The 19,114-nt window shown below is 35.8% G+C and overlaps 1 protein-coding gene across 6 annotated transcripts in view; it reads right to left on the bottom strand.

The window, feature by feature from the left end:
- RAD51B (RAD51 paralog B) overlaps nucleotides 1-19,114 on the bottom strand; it is a 697,181-nt gene that overhangs the window by 667,820 nt on the left and 10,247 nt on the right. For all 6 annotated transcript variants that reach the window (XR_010381010.1, XM_064486060.1, XM_010976604.3 and 3 more), the window contains exons 5-7: nucleotides 10,612-10,748; nucleotides 2,097-2,216; nucleotides 878-1,061 (exon numbers count right to left, since the gene is read on the bottom strand). Coding sequence is in view for 5 of the 6 variants with exons in the window: in XM_064486060.1 (XP_064342130.1) it covers nucleotides 878-1,061; nucleotides 2,097-2,216; nucleotides 10,612-10,748 (441 nt within the window). In the remaining variant the exon portion in view is untranslated. The remainder of the gene's footprint in view (nucleotides 1-877; nucleotides 1,062-2,096; nucleotides 2,217-10,611; nucleotides 10,749-19,114) is intronic.

Here is a 19,114-nt window from a genome sequence, read left to right as displayed (position 1 = left end):
AAAGATCCAAGATTTTCATTTTCCAAACAAGTCTAAAAATTATAAAATCACTAAATTTTATCTCAGTTTAAGGAATTTTCCTGTCTTCTATTGAGATGACTACATGGCTAAAATTGAAAAGTCTGACAATACTAAACGTTGGTGAGGCTTCAGAACAAGCTGCACTCTCCCACACACTGCTAATGGGGATGTAAGACACTCACTTATGTCTTGTAGCTTACCCACCATAAACCTTTGCAATGTACCTCACCTTCAGATTTCCTGACCACAATCCCCACTACTGAGAGTCATGCCAACAGTAATTTTTCAAGGTTTCCTTACTTACTTTCATTACTGTCCTTCCAAACACACCCAAATAGTCAACCTCTGACTATCTGAAGCAAATCAAATCCTACAGCGTACAAATCACTGAACACAGTAACAATATCTAAACCTCAAATACTTATAAAACTGACAACCACTGCCATTTTAAAAAAATGTATAGAAACAGACATAGGCAATTTCATGGAGTTTTAACACGTAATACTTATCCCAATGTGACAAAAATACAAAAACATACACGAAGAGTAAACAATGAGAGAGAAGAAAAGGAGTGACTATAGGAACTGGAACTTTTAAAAACAATACTTAAATCTGTTCCAAGTTTAAATTGTGAAAAAGATAAAATAATCTCAACAGATGAACAAATTTCAGAAGACGGTGATATTTGCTATAGCAATTAGACTGTATACTACCTTAAAAAATCATGTTTTACATTTCCTTCCTTCCTTTCTTTTACATTTCCTTCTAATTACTTGATATTATAAGCCAGTGAACTTAATATAAAAAGGGGGAAAAAAAGAAAGTTTAAGGAAAAAAGAGAGAAAGAAAAACTTACTGGGATTGAAAATTCCTCAGCCAAATACTTCAAAGAGGCTGCTTCTCTTGCCAAAAACTTGTTCCTTTCTCTCAAGTTGCCCTGAAGTTGTGTATCAAACTCTTTTCTTACCACAGAAGCAACAGAATCAATAATCACAAGTTTAACTCCTTTTGAAATAATTTCTTCTTCCAAGGATTGAATCCTGTAAAAGCAGAATTTATAAAATAGTAGATAAATTTAAGGCATAATAAAAGGGGGGGAGGGGCACTGCAAATGTTAACCAGCTTAAAAACAACAAATTGTTCTTTCCTAAGTTACAGTAAAGATTGCAAGTATTCAATAAACGTAACTTATTTTCAACTCTCCTATACATATTGCACTCTTTTGGAAATAGACCAAAAATGTTTTCATTTAATTTTATTTCTTGGTTCTCCTATGATACTGATAAAGCTCCAATATTAGAGCAAAACTACTTGTGGTAGCCAAAATGGCCCCCATTTACTCCCACCTCCTGGCGTTTACACCCTTGTGGAGTCTCTTCCCATGTTGTACCAGGGTTGGTCTGTAGACCAACAGCTTGTGACAAAATGACATCATTTCTGAGAATAGGCTGTAAAAGACTGCAGCTTCCACCTTGGGCTCTGTCTCACTCTCTCTCAGAGCACTCACTCTGCGTGGGGCAAGATACCATGTTGTCAGCAGCCCTACAGAGAGGCCTACTTGGTGAGAAATAGAGGTCTCTGGCTAACATCCAGGAAAGAAGGGAGGCCTTCCAGCAACTACATGAGTGATCCTGGAATTCTCCAAGATTCTCCAGCCTCAAGTGACCTTGAGATGACAGCCCTGGCCAACAGCTTAACTGCAAGCTTTTGAGCAACCTTGAGCCAGAAATACCCAGCTAAGCCATTCCCAGATACCTAACCCTCAAAAGCTATGTGAGATAATGGATATTTGCTGTTTTAAGCTGCTAAACTTTGGGGTAATTTGTTAATGGGACAATAGATAATTAATATACCACTTAATTAATTAAATCTAAAACATTATAGTCATTTTTTTTCATTTTTAAAGAAATACTTCAACCAATAGGCTGTAGTCAATAAAGAGGAACACTGAAATAATTATTTCTCATAATCCTAATAGGTAGGAACTTTTTTCACTCAGAAGCTAAAAACATGAAGGAAAAAAAAAAAAAAAACTCCAAAGCATTACTAAAATACCAAAATCTAAAATGGCATACCTTTGTAGAACTTCATCACAAGTGAGTTCCCGATAAAGATGAACTTTACTGCTTGTCAAAAGTAATTTTTCTTCATTATTAAAGTATCTGGGAAAACGAGATTCTGCTATTTCAACCAGTCTGTGGGGGGAAAAAATAGCACAAGCAAAAACAGTCAAAATTTAAGGCCACATTTCTGATCTTCTAATGAATTTTAGTTAAGAAACTCATAAGCCATAAGCAACACCAGGAGAAAAGCTTTATCAATAGAGCAGGTTTAAGCAAAATGGCTTAATATACAATTTTGCAATGTAAGCCCTCCTTTATAAGCACAAAGAGAGATGAACAGTCAGAGCCTGAGCCCAGCAAGGGCTTTTAGAGCTCATCTAATACTAAGCAAGCAATGTCTCTGAGGTTTAACATAAAAATGTATGTTTTTTAATAAATGACAATCTGACTATAAGACATGTTTAGAAATAAAAAACTCTTCACTTTCACAAATGAAATATATATATTTGAACAAACACAGAATATTATCACTCTAATAATCAGATATCAGTAAGTGTCCATGACTCAGAGACCAGAAAAATGTGCTTTCACAATTAAAACTTAATACATACAAAATAAATGCTATCCAATAGTTCCTCAGTAAACAGGAAACTGTTTTCTAAACGAACAGATGCTATCCAATATTTCCTTAGTAAACAAAAAGTTATTTTCTAAACACTGAATTCTGACCTCAAAACTAGATCTAACACATGGGGTAGGTTGAGCACTAGAGACGGCCAAGTTCAAACAGGCAACTACCATCACTAACAGTACAAGACATGGAGCAGTACTAGGAATTTCAAATATTTCTGGTTAACAATGTAAATCCCTGAGTGTAGCATCATTTTAAGTGATACTTTATCAGCCCGGCAGTTAACTATCCAAGGGTGACTGGAAGGAAGGGCTGTAAATGCTAAAGCCACTCTATATTGTGTATTCTATTTAACAACACAAAAATATTTAAGAATAGCGGTTTTACTTCTAAATCATTAGTGAGTTCCAAAAAGAGGCTGAGTCTGTTAAAGAAATAAGTTCCTCACATATGCTATAATCAGAAATGAAAGAGAAAAATCTAAAACAGGAAAAGAGAGAAATAAAACTAGTTAATAACATTCCTTTTAAAAAGTATATTTTGAACAATCTGAAAAGAAAAAGCAACATTAGGTTGAACAGAAAGAGGAAAAAAATTACATTAGGAGGAAGGAGCAGTACCAATGGTTGTGTAAAGAGTGAGAACAAAATGGATCGCATGGCCATTGAGGGGAAGTACTTGAGAGGCACAGGGACTAAAGAAAGGAGGAAATGAGGTAAATGATGACAGCAAGAAGAAATGAGATGACACTGGCAAAGGCAGAGCAGGCAAATCTTGAGAGTTTGTGGAAAATGTGCAAATTTCTTAATTAGGGCAACTATTTGCTGAGTTTAACTCTAGTCGGAGAAATCAGCAAGAAAGCTCTGACACTTGGAACCCACTGATTTTTTAATAGGATAGGTATGGCACCATCTCCCAGAAACATGGAAGATACCCCGCTGATCTGGAACCAGACTGAGAGTACCTAACTCATTGGCAACAACAACTGAACAGCTGACAGACAATAATTTTCTGCCTCCAACCCTAGGCTGGATTTCAACTGGTAGCTTGAGTGGTGAAAGGCTCTGGAACGTATTACTGCTCTCTCATTCCATTAAGGCCCCTCAGAAGGAAGGTGGTCAATGTTTGGACAGGAACTAACCTTACTTACAGTCACCATGCTAGATACCTGTATCAAATGGTTATTTACATACCAATGTGTGGTCATTTTCTAAGTTTCTCTGAATTTTTTTTTTATTTTAGAAAAGATATCTTAAAATATAGAAGTCAAAAACGAAATATAAATGTACTATTCTATATGCCTCACATTAATCTGAGCAATTTCTTGTGACAGTTTTCAACACAAAGATCTTTTTTGGTTAGAAAAAGCAAAAGAAAAGATCCCATCTTTTGCTCCCAGACATTAGTTATATAAAATTTGATATCAATGCCATCTAGTGGACATCTTTCTTATATAAAAGTATTCCTTTAAAAAGATGCATTTAAGATCCACTCATTCAACAAATATTTAAGGACCCATATGCGAGGACTACATGCCAGGCACCACTCTAGGTGCTAAGGATACGGCAATGCACAATAACAAAACAAAAAATCCTTCCTTCGTGGAACTTACATTCTACTGAGAAAGACGAACAAATAAATATATATCGTATGTCAGATAACAAGTGCTTTAAAGAAAAGTGAATTAGGATTAGGGAGCAGACTGCAATGGACAGAAATAAGTGCTATTTTATGGAGGGTGCTCTGGGAAAGCCTCTTTAATAAGGTGACATTTGAGCAAAGGTTGAAGGGAGATGAGAAAATGAACCAGGTGGCTATCCAGTGAAATAGTACACAGGAAGAGAGAATTACAGCAAGTGCAAAAGCCCAAACGTGGGAAGAGGCCTGGTGCGTCTGAGGAGCAACAAGAAGGCCACTGTAGTAGCTGGAATGCAGGAATCAAGAGGCAGAATAAAAGGAATTAAGGTCAAGGGGCTAGCCAGAGGCTAAGATCACACAAGAACTTTAGGTCTGGGGTATTTTGTTTAGATTTTATTTAGTAAAATGGGAAACCTACGATCAGGACTAATATGATCTGACTTCCTTCTTTTTTTTCAAGAATCACTCTAGCTACCAAATGGAGAAGAGGCTATGGAGGGAGAAGGGTGACAGCAAGATCAGCCAGTGCAGTAGCCCAGATAAGAGATGCTGCCTTGACCCAGAGAACAGCTCAAGTGATTAGAAGGAACTATACTCAAGATATAGTTCCAGGGGGTCAAAAGGATTTCTTGACTAACTGGACAGTATCTGGAAGAATGGAATTACCATCCATTGAAGCGGAAAAGACTGCACTCAGATCAAGGTTTTTGTTATTAGTTCCCCCATTACTTCACAGTTCTTGCATAAAAGGAAAGTTAAAAGCTTCACATTAGTGACTACATGCCAACTTGAAATAAAACATATGCTTAATGTAAAAAAAAAAAAAGTTGTCCAAAATTCTAGTTGAAATACAGCATCATAAATGTGCTGAAATACAAGTTCATGGTTTCTCAGAGCTTCTTGTAATACTCGGCTGTTCATTAATGCAATGCGTACTTGCTCAGCACTGTGGTATTACTAAATAACATGAATTTATTAGTCCCTTACAGATTCCAAGAATATTCCACATTTTTGTTTGAGTAATAATAAATACTTATGACTAATTTCCATTTTCTATCCTAGAAACTCCTCAGAATCTCCCTCACCACTAATTCACCTCATTCTCAAATGATAAGGCAGCTGGAACTGAACTAAGGGAAATCCACTCAGACTCAAGAAACCATCTCAAAAATGGCAAAAGGGAATGTATCTCTCTTATTGTTTACCCCTGGGTCAAAGATCCTGGGTATGTACCAGCTAGCAAGTATGCACATGGTCATAAGACCAGACTGGTACTGCCTTCGAAATCAGCCAAAGGCATGCTGGCCACTACTGCTACAGGCTCTCTGGTACACTGGTTCAGAAAGAGTGACACTCCAGGAAGTTGAGTAGGAATTAGAGGGTGCTGGCTGTGGGGTACTTGGCACTCTCCAAAGCGACATGCATACCAAGCACAAAACTTCCTTCAGATCTAAGCTTGGCTATTGCTTCCACATGGAACCAATACAGCATATCTCCTTCCTTTGTATACTTGGTTATTAATAGTTACAATTTTATACTTTTGTGATTATTTGGTTAATGTCTCCCTCCCCTGTTGGACTACATTTTTCTTCCCAGTTTTCAAAGTTCTTCTGATTTCATGACAACTCAGGAATGTCCACTTCTACCTCCTGAATTCCAATTCTATATCCCACCTCCCTGAGTCCCCACCTTCCAGGGTCCTGGGTCACATCTCCTGCTTCCCCAGATCCCCCACTCTTCCTCACACACTTGAAGTTCTAAGACTCACTTTATTTTCCTTTATCCATTTTATTTCTCCCAAAGTTTTATTTTGAAAACCTCTGTTAGTATTTATATATTACCTTCCTTTTTTATTCTTATCCTCCAGTTTCATGTTTCTCTAATTATCTCCAATAGGGATATTATAGTATTTATTCATGTATACTGGAATTTTCATGGCTGCCAAAATATTTCCATAGACACGTCACTAATCTATCTCCATATTCTCAAGGTATGTACAAGCATATCCTTCTTTTTAAAGAGAAAACTAGCAATATATTGACAAATTATTTTCCACTTTTTATCACTTACCCTAAATTCTCTAATCTGAATCCTTTACTCTTCCCTCATTAATCCTTCAATTCACTTTCTCATTTGTGCTTTTCAGACAGCTTGCTTGTAAGCACAAAATGGACACAATGCTACGTGGAGACACATACAGAGAGCTGAAACACACTCCTTTCTGAGTCCCATATTTCCTACTTTATCTCTTCTCTAAGTCCAGAAACTATTCCACTTGTATCAGACGTTCTTAATTACCTACCAATATCCACTCCCACTTCTTCCTTGCTATGGGAACCACAGTTTTACTCAGGCAGTACTGTTAGCCCCATCATGCTTGTTACAACAATCTTTTCCCCTCACTTTTCCATCCTCTCTTGCATGTAGAGTGACCAAGTGAGAAACCTGTAGAAGGCTTTCAGAGCATGAAAAGAAAATTGGCACAGAGGAGGAGGCAGCTACTGTGAAAAAAAAAGATATAATTTGCTCTTTCTCTTCACATTAACTTGAGCACAGAATGGATATAATACCTAAAATGTACCAGCCCTAGGTCTCCATCATCACTGAGAGACAGGACCAGTACCAGCAACCACCTACTCAGGTCTTCTTGTTACAGGGTCAAAAATAAACCTCTAGCTATTTAAGCCACTGTTCTCTGGGTCTTCAGTTGCTTGCAGGAGAAAGCTTTCCTAGCTGATTGACCAACCTTCCCCAATAACTCCAAATAGAGATCATGAAGTCTTGGAACAGTACAAATGAAATGTGACCAGGCAGTACAGAGCCAGCTCCACTCTGTGACTCGCCATGACAAACTCCAGAAGGCAAGATAAGAACACGGAGTCTGGCATCTAAACCAAAGAGCACAGGTACTTTTGACTCCATCTGACCCTAGCATCAGATGACCACATTTTCCAAGCTTTGAGGAAAACAGACTAGAAAAGTAAAAACAATATAAATTTGCACTCCTATCTTCAAATGACCTTCTTCATAAGAGTTCCTTATAATTATGCAACATAATTCCAACAAAAGGAACTAAAATTTTACCACTCCATTTTCCAGGCTGCCTATGATGCAAGTACTAAGTAATATGCACATAGGCAGGAAAAAATAATGAAGGAGAATAAGTAAATGTGAAGGATGCAAAAAGTAGACAATTAGGCTATATGCAAAGACAAAGAAAAACAAACAAAAATGTCCACAAATTAATCTGGAAAATGTAGATTAGTCACCTGCTACTGGATTTTACCTAATTCACTGACACAGTTTTTAACCTACTCTGAACTGTAATGCTGTTAAGAATGAAATAATGCAATAGTTTGAGAAGATACACTAAACTCAGTTTTGTATGTGGCACAAAAAAAGCAAGAATCTAATTACAGTGAACTAAACTGCTGTTATCACAATAACCTTAATCTTTCAATTCTTCAAGCAAATTCCTCAGGACCTTTGTGAGAGCTATTTATACATTAGCTATTTATTATCTATTTAATATCTTCTTGGCTTATCAGTTGAAAGCTAGTCATTGGCATATTAAAGAGTATCTTTCACTTGGACAACCTGAGTAAACCAGTATCTTTACCAGCTTTAGCATCAGATATATCTGTGTTCAAATTTCCAGTGTCTTTTCCAGCTTTAGTATCAAATATATTCATTGTTCAGATTTCCAGTGCTCTCACATGTTTATGCTTCTCCTCTTTTTTTTTTTTTTTACTATTTATTTAACATGTAAATAAGTTTATCACACTGCAATTAATCAATGTCTTTTTTCTCAGCTTTATTGAGATATAATTGACATATAACATTGTGTAAGTCTAAGGTGTACCATGTGACGAGAGCAATACATCTTTTAACTCTCTTTTAATCCAAAGCATCCTCCTCTAACTTTTTTTATCCTAAAAATTGACTGTTGTTTGTTCTGTCGTTTCCCACAGTTCGGGTTTTCTGATTGCATTCGTCTGTGTAGTTTCACTTTTCCTTCTCTTCTCTGTATACGTTGTCAACTGGTTGTTGGATCTGAAGTCTTGACCACTTTCAGGTTGGATTATTCTTCCATCAGGAAATACCACAATGACTGATGATCTTTTTGTGATGCTAGAAGCCTTTTCTATTTACGAACTGTTTTTATTTTTAACACTTCTGACACCAAATGTGTAGGTTTTCCACACTGAGACATTCTCCAATTCCCTGTAGACACCAACTGGGTGTCCCACAAGTGAATTCAATTCTGACACTACCTACCAGGAATTAACTGAGACCCCCCAGGTTAAAGGCTCAGACCAACAAGACCGCCCTCACTTCAAACAAATTGCAAGTCCCAGGCCTCTGTTATTTCAGACCAACCAGCTATAAATTGGGAGCACCACCCTCCCAGCAACTCAGTGTGTTCGCCAACCCGGAAGCTCTCCACACCCTATCAGTTAGAGGTTTTTGTGGAGACTGACTAAATGGAAATGTAATTGAGCCATTTCTAGTCCCTCTTCCCTCCTCAGAGGTTGCAGAAGTGAGGCTGAAAGTCCACACTAATAATCACATGAATGGTTCCTCTAGCAACCAGCCCCCAACTGATGCTATCTAGGGGCCTACCAAGAGCCATCTCATTAGCATAAACTGAGGTATGGCTAATTATGAACAACAAGTAATACTCTTCTCAGTTTTACTACTGAGGAAATTCCAAAGCTTTTAGAAATTCTTTTGCTGGGAACCATGATGATGACAAAATACATATTTTTTATTTTATCACAAAATTCAGTGGCTAGATTCATTAGATTATTAAAGTTTATAATATGGTGATATTCTATCATTCCTTCTTCATTTATTATTGGAATATTTCTATAAAAAAAGATCTATTTGTTACTTAGTTATATTATTCATATAGAAAGAGGAGAATAAATGCTTCATTTTTTTAACTCATTTTCAAAATAATAAGTTGCTTCTGCAGAGTTCTCCAATGGTGATCAATTTGTTACTTTTCATTCCCTAGTTTTATAGACATGTGGATTTAAACATATTTCATTCCATTGTTATTCTATTCGTGCTCAATTTGTTTCACTTTTGGCCGGTGGGAGCTCTTCAGGTTGACCCTGAATCCTTCTGTCACTCCATTAAGGAGTCTTTGATAGCTTTCTTGCTATCTGCTAAGATGTTTTAGACTCAACTTAAAAATTTCTTGCTCCAGAGCTACAGTCAGCCATTTCTCCATGGAACCCTCATTCCTTTCAGTAGGAAATGGTATCTGGATTTCATGATCTGAGGAGTAACACCTGTCAATTCCTTCATTTATCATTGTCTGAATAGTTAGTATGTGTCAGTCATTGGATCTGGCTTTGAAGATACAAAGATAAAACACAAACTCAAAAAGCTGACAATCCAGCGACATATACTTAGAAAGAATATAATCAAGAGATGTAGAACAAAACAAATAACCTCTAGACAAAACAAGCCATTTGGAATTTATCTGGTCAGGTAATACACTTTGACCTTTTTTGTACTCTTAGAGAGAAATAAGGAAGATTCATTGCTGCATAATTAGAGAAAGACTCCAAGGACTCTCCCTATACGACACTTTGGCTAAGAAAACAGAGTTGAATCAGTCTCCAGATGTATAAAGCATCCTTGCTTACAAATGTCAATTACAGCAGAGGAAGAGCAGACGAGACATCCTCAGGTGTACAGAATTACACAAACGACTGAATGCCTCTCTCACAGAATGTTAAAGGTCCTTGCCAAACTAAGGAAATCTTTTCTTTCCAAGCATGCATATACTTACTATCAGTGTGTTTCTTGCATTTAATGCCACATTATTTCAAAGATTAAAGCAAAATACTTCTCAATCAAAAAATGTTTTGAAAATGGTAGTTTTTCCATTCACTAATATTTTATTTCCAACTAGAAAGTACTCACAAAGCAGCTCACCTTTTGTCTTTTTTATTAATTTCCCTTCTTCCCCATTTTCTACCTACATTACTCCCTGCTTCTTGAACTTGTTTCTTCTTGACATTCTGCAAAACACAGCTTATCCCCCAACCCCACTTAAATCAATAAGAAGGGATACAAAAGACAAAAAGAAACTATCAATTTTTTTTTAAATTCCTTCAAAACAGTATCTAGCATTCTGTGTCCTCAAAAAGAAAGGTAAATATTAACCCGTTTGTAAATGTTATATGCTGTATATAAGTTACAAAACAAAGCATTATAATGGAAAATAATAAAATCACCTACCTTTCAGCACTGAATGCTGACTCTGTGTCAATGTACACAACAGCTCCTTCTAATCCTCCCATGTTGGTAGGTAATGTTGCCAAAATGCTCATCATTATACAGAACTGAGTTTTTCCACAACCTGGTGGGCCTGTAATCTAAAAAAATATACTGTTGTTTGTATAAACATCATAATTTAGTCAAAGCAAAATCCTTTTTAAGAACTTGCCACATACACAGTCCAACTAACCAGGGTTCCTAGAGAACATTCTAATACATTCATTGTGTGCAATAAATTAACTTCTCCCCTATGCACCTGGATTGGTACTAGTTATGTGTCATTCTTGGGAGAATCGAGAACAGTCCCTCAAATCACCCTCTGTGTTCTGTAGTTCAGATGAAAAATTTTGATTGAGAAAGGCTGGAGGATTCATTTATACATTTACAACTTACAGTTCTATACCCTCTCCTCATTAAGACATTTATAGAAAGATTCTGAAAATATTTAAGATGGTTTAACACTTGGTTTGGCATTTGTTATGAATTGGCCTTTCAAGACAAATTTGTACTAGTCCATTAAAAGGTACTTTGATCTTTATTCTTAAGGTAAAGTATTAACAAATAATCCTAAAATTTATGTGGAATCACAAAAGACCCAGAATTGCCAAAACAATACTGAGGAAAAAGAATGAAGCTGGAGGAATAACCCTCCCAGACTTCAGACAATACTACAGAGTTACAGTAATCAAAACAGTGTGGTATTGGCACAAAAACTGACATATGTATCAGTGGAACAGAATAGAGAGCATGCAGAAATAAACCCACACACTTATGGTCAATTAATCTTCCAGAAAGAAGGAAAGAATATACAATGGATAAAAGACAGTCTCTTCAGCAAGTAGTGCTGGGAAAGCTGGACACCTGCATGTAAATCAATGAAGTTAGAACACACCTTCACACCATACACAAAAATAAACTCAAATGGCTTAAAGACTTAAACATAAGACAAGACACAATAAACTTCCTAGAAGAAAACATAGGCAAAACATTATCTGACATAAATCTTAGCAATGTTCTCCTAGGGCAGTCTACCCAGGCAATAGAAATAAAAGCAAAAATAAACAAATGGGGCCTAATTAAACGTATAAGCTTTTGCACAGCAAAGGAAACTATAAGCAAAATAAAACAGCAACCTATCGAATGGGAGAAAATATTTGCAAATGATGTGACTGACAAGGGATTAGTTTCCAGAATATACAAATAGCTCATACAACTTAATAACAACAACAACAACAAAAAAAAAACCCAATCAAAAAATGGGCAGAAGGTCTAAATAAGCAATTCTCTAGTGAAGATATACAAATAGCCAATAGGCACATGAAAACAATGCTCACTATCACTAATTATCAGAGAAATACAAATCAAAACTGCAGTGAGGTATCACCTCACACCAGTCAGAAATGGCCATTATTAAAAAGTCCACAAGTAAATAAATGCTGGAGAGCACATGGAGAAAAAGGAACCCGCTTACACTGTTGGTGGGAATGTAGTTTGGTGCAGCCATTATGTAAAACAGTATGGAGATTCCTCAAAAAACTAAAAGTAGACTTGCCATATGATCCAGCAATCCCACTCCTGGGCATATATCTGGAAGGAACTCTAATTTGAAAAGATACATGCACCCCAATGTTCATAGCAGCACGATTTACAATAGCAAAGATATGGAAACAACCTAAATGTCCATCGATAGATGATTGGATAAAGAAGCTGTGATTTATTTATATAATGGAATACTCCTCAGCCATTAAAAAGAATAAAATAATGCCATTTTCTGCAACATGGATGGACTTGGAAATCATCATTCTAAGCGAATTAAGCCAGAAAGAAAAAGAAAAATACTATATGATATCACTTATATGTGGAACCAAAAAAAAAAAATTACTACAGGGGAAGGGAGTGGGAAGAGATAAATTGAGAGTGTGAGATTTGCAGATGCTAACAACTATATATGAGGTAGATTAAATAACAAGTTTCTGGACTGCATAACACAGGGAACTATATTCAATATCTTGTACTAACCTATAATGAAAAAGAATATGAAAATGAATATATGTATGTACATGTATGACTGAAACATTATGCTGTACACCAGAAATTGACACAATGAAAAAAAAAAGTAGGAATAAAAGTTATTGATATATACAATTTAATTTCAAATGGTTCAGCAAAAAAAGTGTATATGTCTGTAGAAGAGAAACAAAGCAAATGAAACATAATTCAGCAATTGCTGAATCTAGGTGATTCATACTTTGAAGTGTATATTTTGAAATTTTACTTGCTAGAAAGCTATTTTGAGATTACAAAATTTAAAATCAAGAAGGTATTGATGGAAAAGAATAGGAAATTAATCACATGCATATTTGAGTCCGACACAAAGTAGTTAACAAAAATTAATTTGAAAATGTTAAAAATATCCCCTTTTAACATGCTATTTGTCATACTGCCTGCAGCATCCAAATTTTAACCACCAAAACGCTATACCCTCTGTGAGAATAACACTAATGTACAATTTTTTACAATAGGGAGAAGGAAAGAAGGAGAGAAGAAAATCTTGAGTAGAGATAAAAAAAATTTGAGCTAAGACTGAGACACTCTACAGAGCTGAAGAAATTGTCTAGATATATCAGGAAATAGGAAGAAATAAGAAGGGATGAGCCATGAGTCTAAATCTTTTACCTATTTACTTAAAGAGAAAATAATAATAAGATATATGATAGATACATATCCATATCCAACATATCTTCCTTAATACACCTTTACTTTTGTGGCCCAAAAATAATTTAGCTCATGTATTTCAATACTGAAACAGAAACTAACTAATTCTATAACCTAGGCCATGCTGGACACTTCCGTACTTTAGTTCTACAGCATCCCTCCACAATGAATAACTTGTTTTAATCCTTGATGCTTCAAACCATCTGCAGTAATTTCTATCTGAAAGTATTTACTCATAAAAGAATCCATTTATATTGTTGTTATGTTGTTTCCTATGTCTTATTTCATCTGTTTTACTGAAACAAGAACAAGGGTACCCCTGTTATTAGCAATGTATTGCATTTGGTCTTTTGCTGTTAAGAAGACCCAAAAGAGGCTTTTAAATACCTACCATTAATTTTAGTGAAATTTTTCTCGTTATTTGAATATGTATTACATGACTTTAAAAGTCACTGAAAAACTTGTGGAAGCTTATCTTTCTGTGATGTGTGTTTCTTAATTACGTTGGCTTCTTACTACCATCAGCCAGTATTTCAAGGGACAAAATAACAGAGAAAGTTTCATTGTTAACAATAATGGAAATAATTTCATGTATCATGACATTTTAATCTCATCTGTGAAGACATCCAAAAAATTTGAAATTCTAAAAAAGATATCAAACTGCCCAAAACACTTTTCATGGATCTTTTATCATTATCAAAGACTACATGGATCAAATTAATCACCAGGTATCAGAGCAAAGAAAACTTCTATCAGACTATCTTCTTTATAATTTCAAATTCTTTGGACATCTTCAGATAAGATCAGAATGTCACTGATTTTTACTTCATTAGTCATAGGAGAATCATCAGCTCTGACTTTTATATGCATGTGGCTCACCTCTGCTCACATTATTAGTACTACCTTCAAAATACAATTTCTTGGCAGAAATCTTTTTATGCCATCTGTCCATTTTGTGAGATTTGATTTAGTTATATCCATGAATCCACCTTACCTGGTACACGTAGAACTACAATTCATCCCAATATGTTGAAAGTAAAGGTGCCTCTGTTGACCTTCTGTATCCTTTCCAGGTGGACTACACCTGACACATGACAGTCTAACACACAGACCAACTGGGGATGCCAGTGTCAATCCATGTATTAAATATCAATTAAGGTTTATTTCATGTTTTAGATTGAAATACCAAGAAAACTTCTAATGTCTTCTTCCCACAACCTCATGGGCTGTCTTACATACTCTCCTTTGGAGACTGGTAGTTTTGAAGAGGCCAAAACACTTTTCATGGACCTTTTATCACTATCAAAGGCAACACAGATCAAATTAATTACCAGATATCAGAGCAAAGGAAACTTCTATCAATGAAAGTTGAAAGTGGATCCTGAATATGAGAAATGATGACTCTTCATAGTGCTAACTTGAGGAACAGAGGACTGCCTTTCTCTACATGCTAACTACATGCCAGCTTTTAGATATGTTCTAAGATTTAATGAGCTTAAACCCATGAAATGCTTTGTGATTTTTAGGGGAAAAGTGAAACAAGCCCTCAATTTAAAAAAAAAAAAATGTATTATATATTTATTTTATTTTATTTTAAATTTTTATTGTGTGTTATCTATGAAAATATTCAGTAAAGTATCAAATACCATGAAAATGTAAGGTATTATCTTACTATTGCATCTTCAAAGAAAACATGAAAAAAATCTGAAGTTAAAAAGTGTAACTGGCATTTTACCTCCATTATTTTTATGTACTGATTCACCATAGGCTTGAGAAAAGCAGAACATCACGTAAAAAGCAAAATTTCTGGGTTCATTTGCTTTCTGTATGCTTGCTTTACTTTGCATTAGAATTTGGATATTAACATTTTCTTTAAACTACTGATTTCTAATGCTTTAGCAAGCTCAGAGCCTCTTCACATTTTTTTGTCTCTTTCTAGCCTCAAGAAAAAATAAGCTATATGCAATTCTGGGGGGCTGGCTGGAGTTAAATTTCATTATTTTTTCAGGTTTACTTAGTGGGTTAAAACATTTCAACATTAATAATTTTTAGCTTCAGATAGTTTAGCTCTGAATTCTAGCAGCCAAACCACAAAATTTCAAGTTGTGTTCAGTTCCCAGGTTCAGCTCCAATGGTGGTTAGAAACGAGAGTACACGCCAAACCAGAACAGTCTAAGTGATTTGCTTCTTGGAAACTTAGAGTGAATACAGCATTTACACACAGAAGATACCAGTTAACACAATTAGCTTCATATAGTTAGAGCCTGCGTTTCAGCAATCCTGTCTGAGAAAGCTAAAGGAACAGAAAGAAAACAATCAACAGTGAAGATCACTAGGATATCAACAGGGAAGCAAGTATTAATAATTGGTTTAAAAAGGAGAGAAAAGTATTACCAAGAAAAGAAAATCTAATTGTACTAAAGTAAAAACGAAGTCTAGTCATTTTAATCTTAAAAGAGATTCAATGGTTGAGATGAATGTGAAACCTGGACCTGTTATCTTATCAAGTAACTCTTCCCCATGTTCAAGATGGAGGCAACAGGACGGGGCAAGCTGCCAAGCCAAACTGTGCAGAGAAAATTTAAGGACTGCTTGCTTCTGATCTGAGAAAAGAGCATGTGGAAGCTTCATATCATCTTTGTAATGACCCCCTTCCCCCAGCATCCACCTACCTATCTCCATGTGCTCTACAATTATGTAGCAATACGATTAGGGCTTCAGACCTATAGAATTTTTTAAAAAAAATAACTCTCTGAATATTAAAACAAACAAAGAGCAAACAGTCTCAGAAAGGCCAGGTAACTCTGCTTTGTGAAGGAAACCTTGATTCTAAGTAACTTGACATCAACACGTGGAAGGTTTCATACCTTGGATTCTCTGCCCCACTGCCTCTTACTCCATACTGACAACTGCTGTTTTTTGAAGTAAATGGGAAGGGAGGGGGGAAAAAGGGAGGGGAACAGAACAGAAAAAAGCAAGAGGACATGGAAATGACAAGTACCCCAAGCTTCACATTAAGAAAAAGAAAAAATCGAAGTGTCAAGGGATATAATCATTCATTTAACAATCATAGAACATATGGCGTATAAAAAACTCTATGAAATCTTTATGGAGAAAGATGTTCATTTCTAAATCAGGAAGTAAGTTAGAAGGCGAATTAGGAACAATGATTCAAACCGCTGCATATGCTAAACTCGTATGTTAGGACAGAGGTCTGGTTATCTTGCCTTTCAAAACACTGGGCAGGATAAACAAATCATGTCAATGGACTACGTTCAAGGAACCCCAATTAGAAATCTCTCCCTAGTTTTCCTACTGGTGTTGCTACACATGGAGCAGACCTGAACTGACTGCAGCTTGAAGGGGATGAGAGCCACCCTGGCTGACCTGCAGACCCGTGAGCAAGAAAAATTAATGTTTGCTGCTGTTGTAAGCAGAGTAAGCAGCCAGAACTGACTGATAAAGCATTTATGTCTTACACGTCACTGGTTATGCATTTCTATAATGCCAAGACCTTTGTGGACATTTGAGTTTACAAGCCCTGACTTAGTATCTCCTGTGATCTTTAGACCACAATCCATCCTGCCAACTAGAAAGAAGCAGAACTGAAATATTTAACTGTTCTGAGGAAAAATGAGGAAGCCAAAATAGGATTCTGGCATCCTGCCTCTACCTTTTTGGGACAGTAGGATAGTCACTTCCAAAGCAAAACTGCCCCACTCAAGGAGAACACCTGGTCTCCTTAAATCATGAACAAAGCATAGAAGTGGCTCAGGAAACACAAATAATGTAGACATGTACTACACTGTTTCTTATTATTTACAGCATGGATCTGGGGATAATCATTACTCTTAAACACTGTAAAGAGTTGGCAGTGCTTCACAGGTTTACCCTTCCAGAGGCACTCTTCAACCAAGATACGCAGATGTTACATCTCTTTTCGTTGACATGAGTTTGGACCAGTTCTCTAGTCTTGTAACCTCTGGATTACAATAAGAAAATACCTTTTTTAATGATCCCTTTAAATACAGCTTTAATTTTACCTAATCACATCAGCATCTTTACCATGTATCCTCAGCAGGGGTGACACTGACCCCAAGGGTAAAACTTGGTTTTGATCGAGGAAGAGCGATTCTACTCTTTTCCCATATAAAGCACAGATACATCTACAGGATATAAACAGAAAGATACTATATCTGTGGTATTAAAAATCTCACGGTGGCAGGAGTGGTTATTAGGGGGGGAAGTCTACAAAGCTCTTTAGGGGGTAATAATGAAAAAAAGGATTGCGATACACTGACCTGATCTATATTATCTCATATGAGAAGACTACCATTACACGGTCTGATCTCCGCCTAACATAAACATTTAAAGTTTAAACTACCAATACTCAGTTATAACAGATGTAGAACTGTCTGCTTATATATTCCATAAGTAAGGAACCTGACGCTCTCTGGGAATGAGACAAAGCCCTGGAGCTCACTTCCATGAATGATTCAGCAGAGTTGGTTTCTCTTTGATTTCTGCTCTGCTGCTTCTGCTTCTGGCATGAGCAGCACTTCTCTAATTCTACTTTTAATCTTGGTGCTGTAACTGAACACACACAGATTCAATGCAGTTCACATAAATCAAAACTGATGATAAATAAATTAGGGTGTTTTACAGTTAGAGTCAGGAAAGAGCAGCTATAAAAGTGACAGCAGAAAGTTTCCAGATTTATTCTTACTCCCTCAAGTCATCTCCGGGCCTAGTCCTAATTTACTAATATAGTTGAATTATAAGTTACCATGGTTGAATTTTGTAGCACTTAAGTCATACCTTAATAAAATTATTTTTAAATAGCCAAATGATTTATGAAAAGAGATTCAGGCTCATTAATAATCACAAAAATAAAAACTAAGATCACAAAGATGGGTGGAAATTAAGAAGTCAAATAATACCAAGGCAAGAGGGTATGGAGCAAGAGGTATCTGTGCCCATGATCTGTTGTCCTGGTCCTTACATGGCTCACAGACACACAGTGTTCGTAACTTACACATGCAAGATACATTTAATTTTATATACATAAAATATATATTAAATTCTTGTTTTTTAATAAAAGGTAAACAGAATTATTCCTGGTACCCCGCTGAAAAATCCCAAAAAGGCTGCAGAGCTACCTGCAGCTAAAACAGAGAGTAGAGAACTTGCCACTAATAAGCAATCAGGGTACTTATATTACAAGTCAGCCAAGTAGATCACAACAAAACATCTAATGGCCTGTAACTACCTCTTGGATTCAGAAAGGATTGATAAAAGCTAGGTGAAAAAGCATTAAAAACTATTCTAAAACATAAAAAATAAAAAAAGAGTTGCTGTCAGTTAATCTTCCTGAAGTTCAATTTTTTGCTATTTAAATATATTAAGTTTATAACTGTGGATCACTACTGATTTAACCTTTTTTTTTTTTAAATAAACTTATTACAGCAAAGATCCAACTGGATTGCAAAAAGATTACGTAAGATAGAATTCTGTCACCACCTGGTGGCAGTGCTCTGCAACAGCAGGTTCTAATTTCTTTTTAAGATTAATGTATTCATTCATTCATTTACCTAGTATCTAGTAGGCATCTACTAGGCATAGCACACACACATTTTTAAATCTTTCTTGGAAGACAAGAAATAAAATATAGATAGTCCCTAAAACAGGTTCCCTATTTTCAAGGAAAAATATCTACAGTTAAATTTATGCCTATCAGAAAGTAAGTGTC

The sequence above is a fragment of the Camelus dromedarius genome, chromosome 5, assembly GCF_036321535.1.
Source record: "Camelus dromedarius isolate mCamDro1 chromosome 5, mCamDro1.pat, whole genome shotgun sequence".
Classification (NCBI taxonomy): domain Eukaryota; kingdom Metazoa; phylum Chordata; class Mammalia; order Artiodactyla; family Camelidae; genus Camelus; species Camelus dromedarius.
The sequence above is the reverse complement of the archived record's forward strand: the minus strand, read 5'-3'. Positions and strand labels throughout refer to the sequence as shown.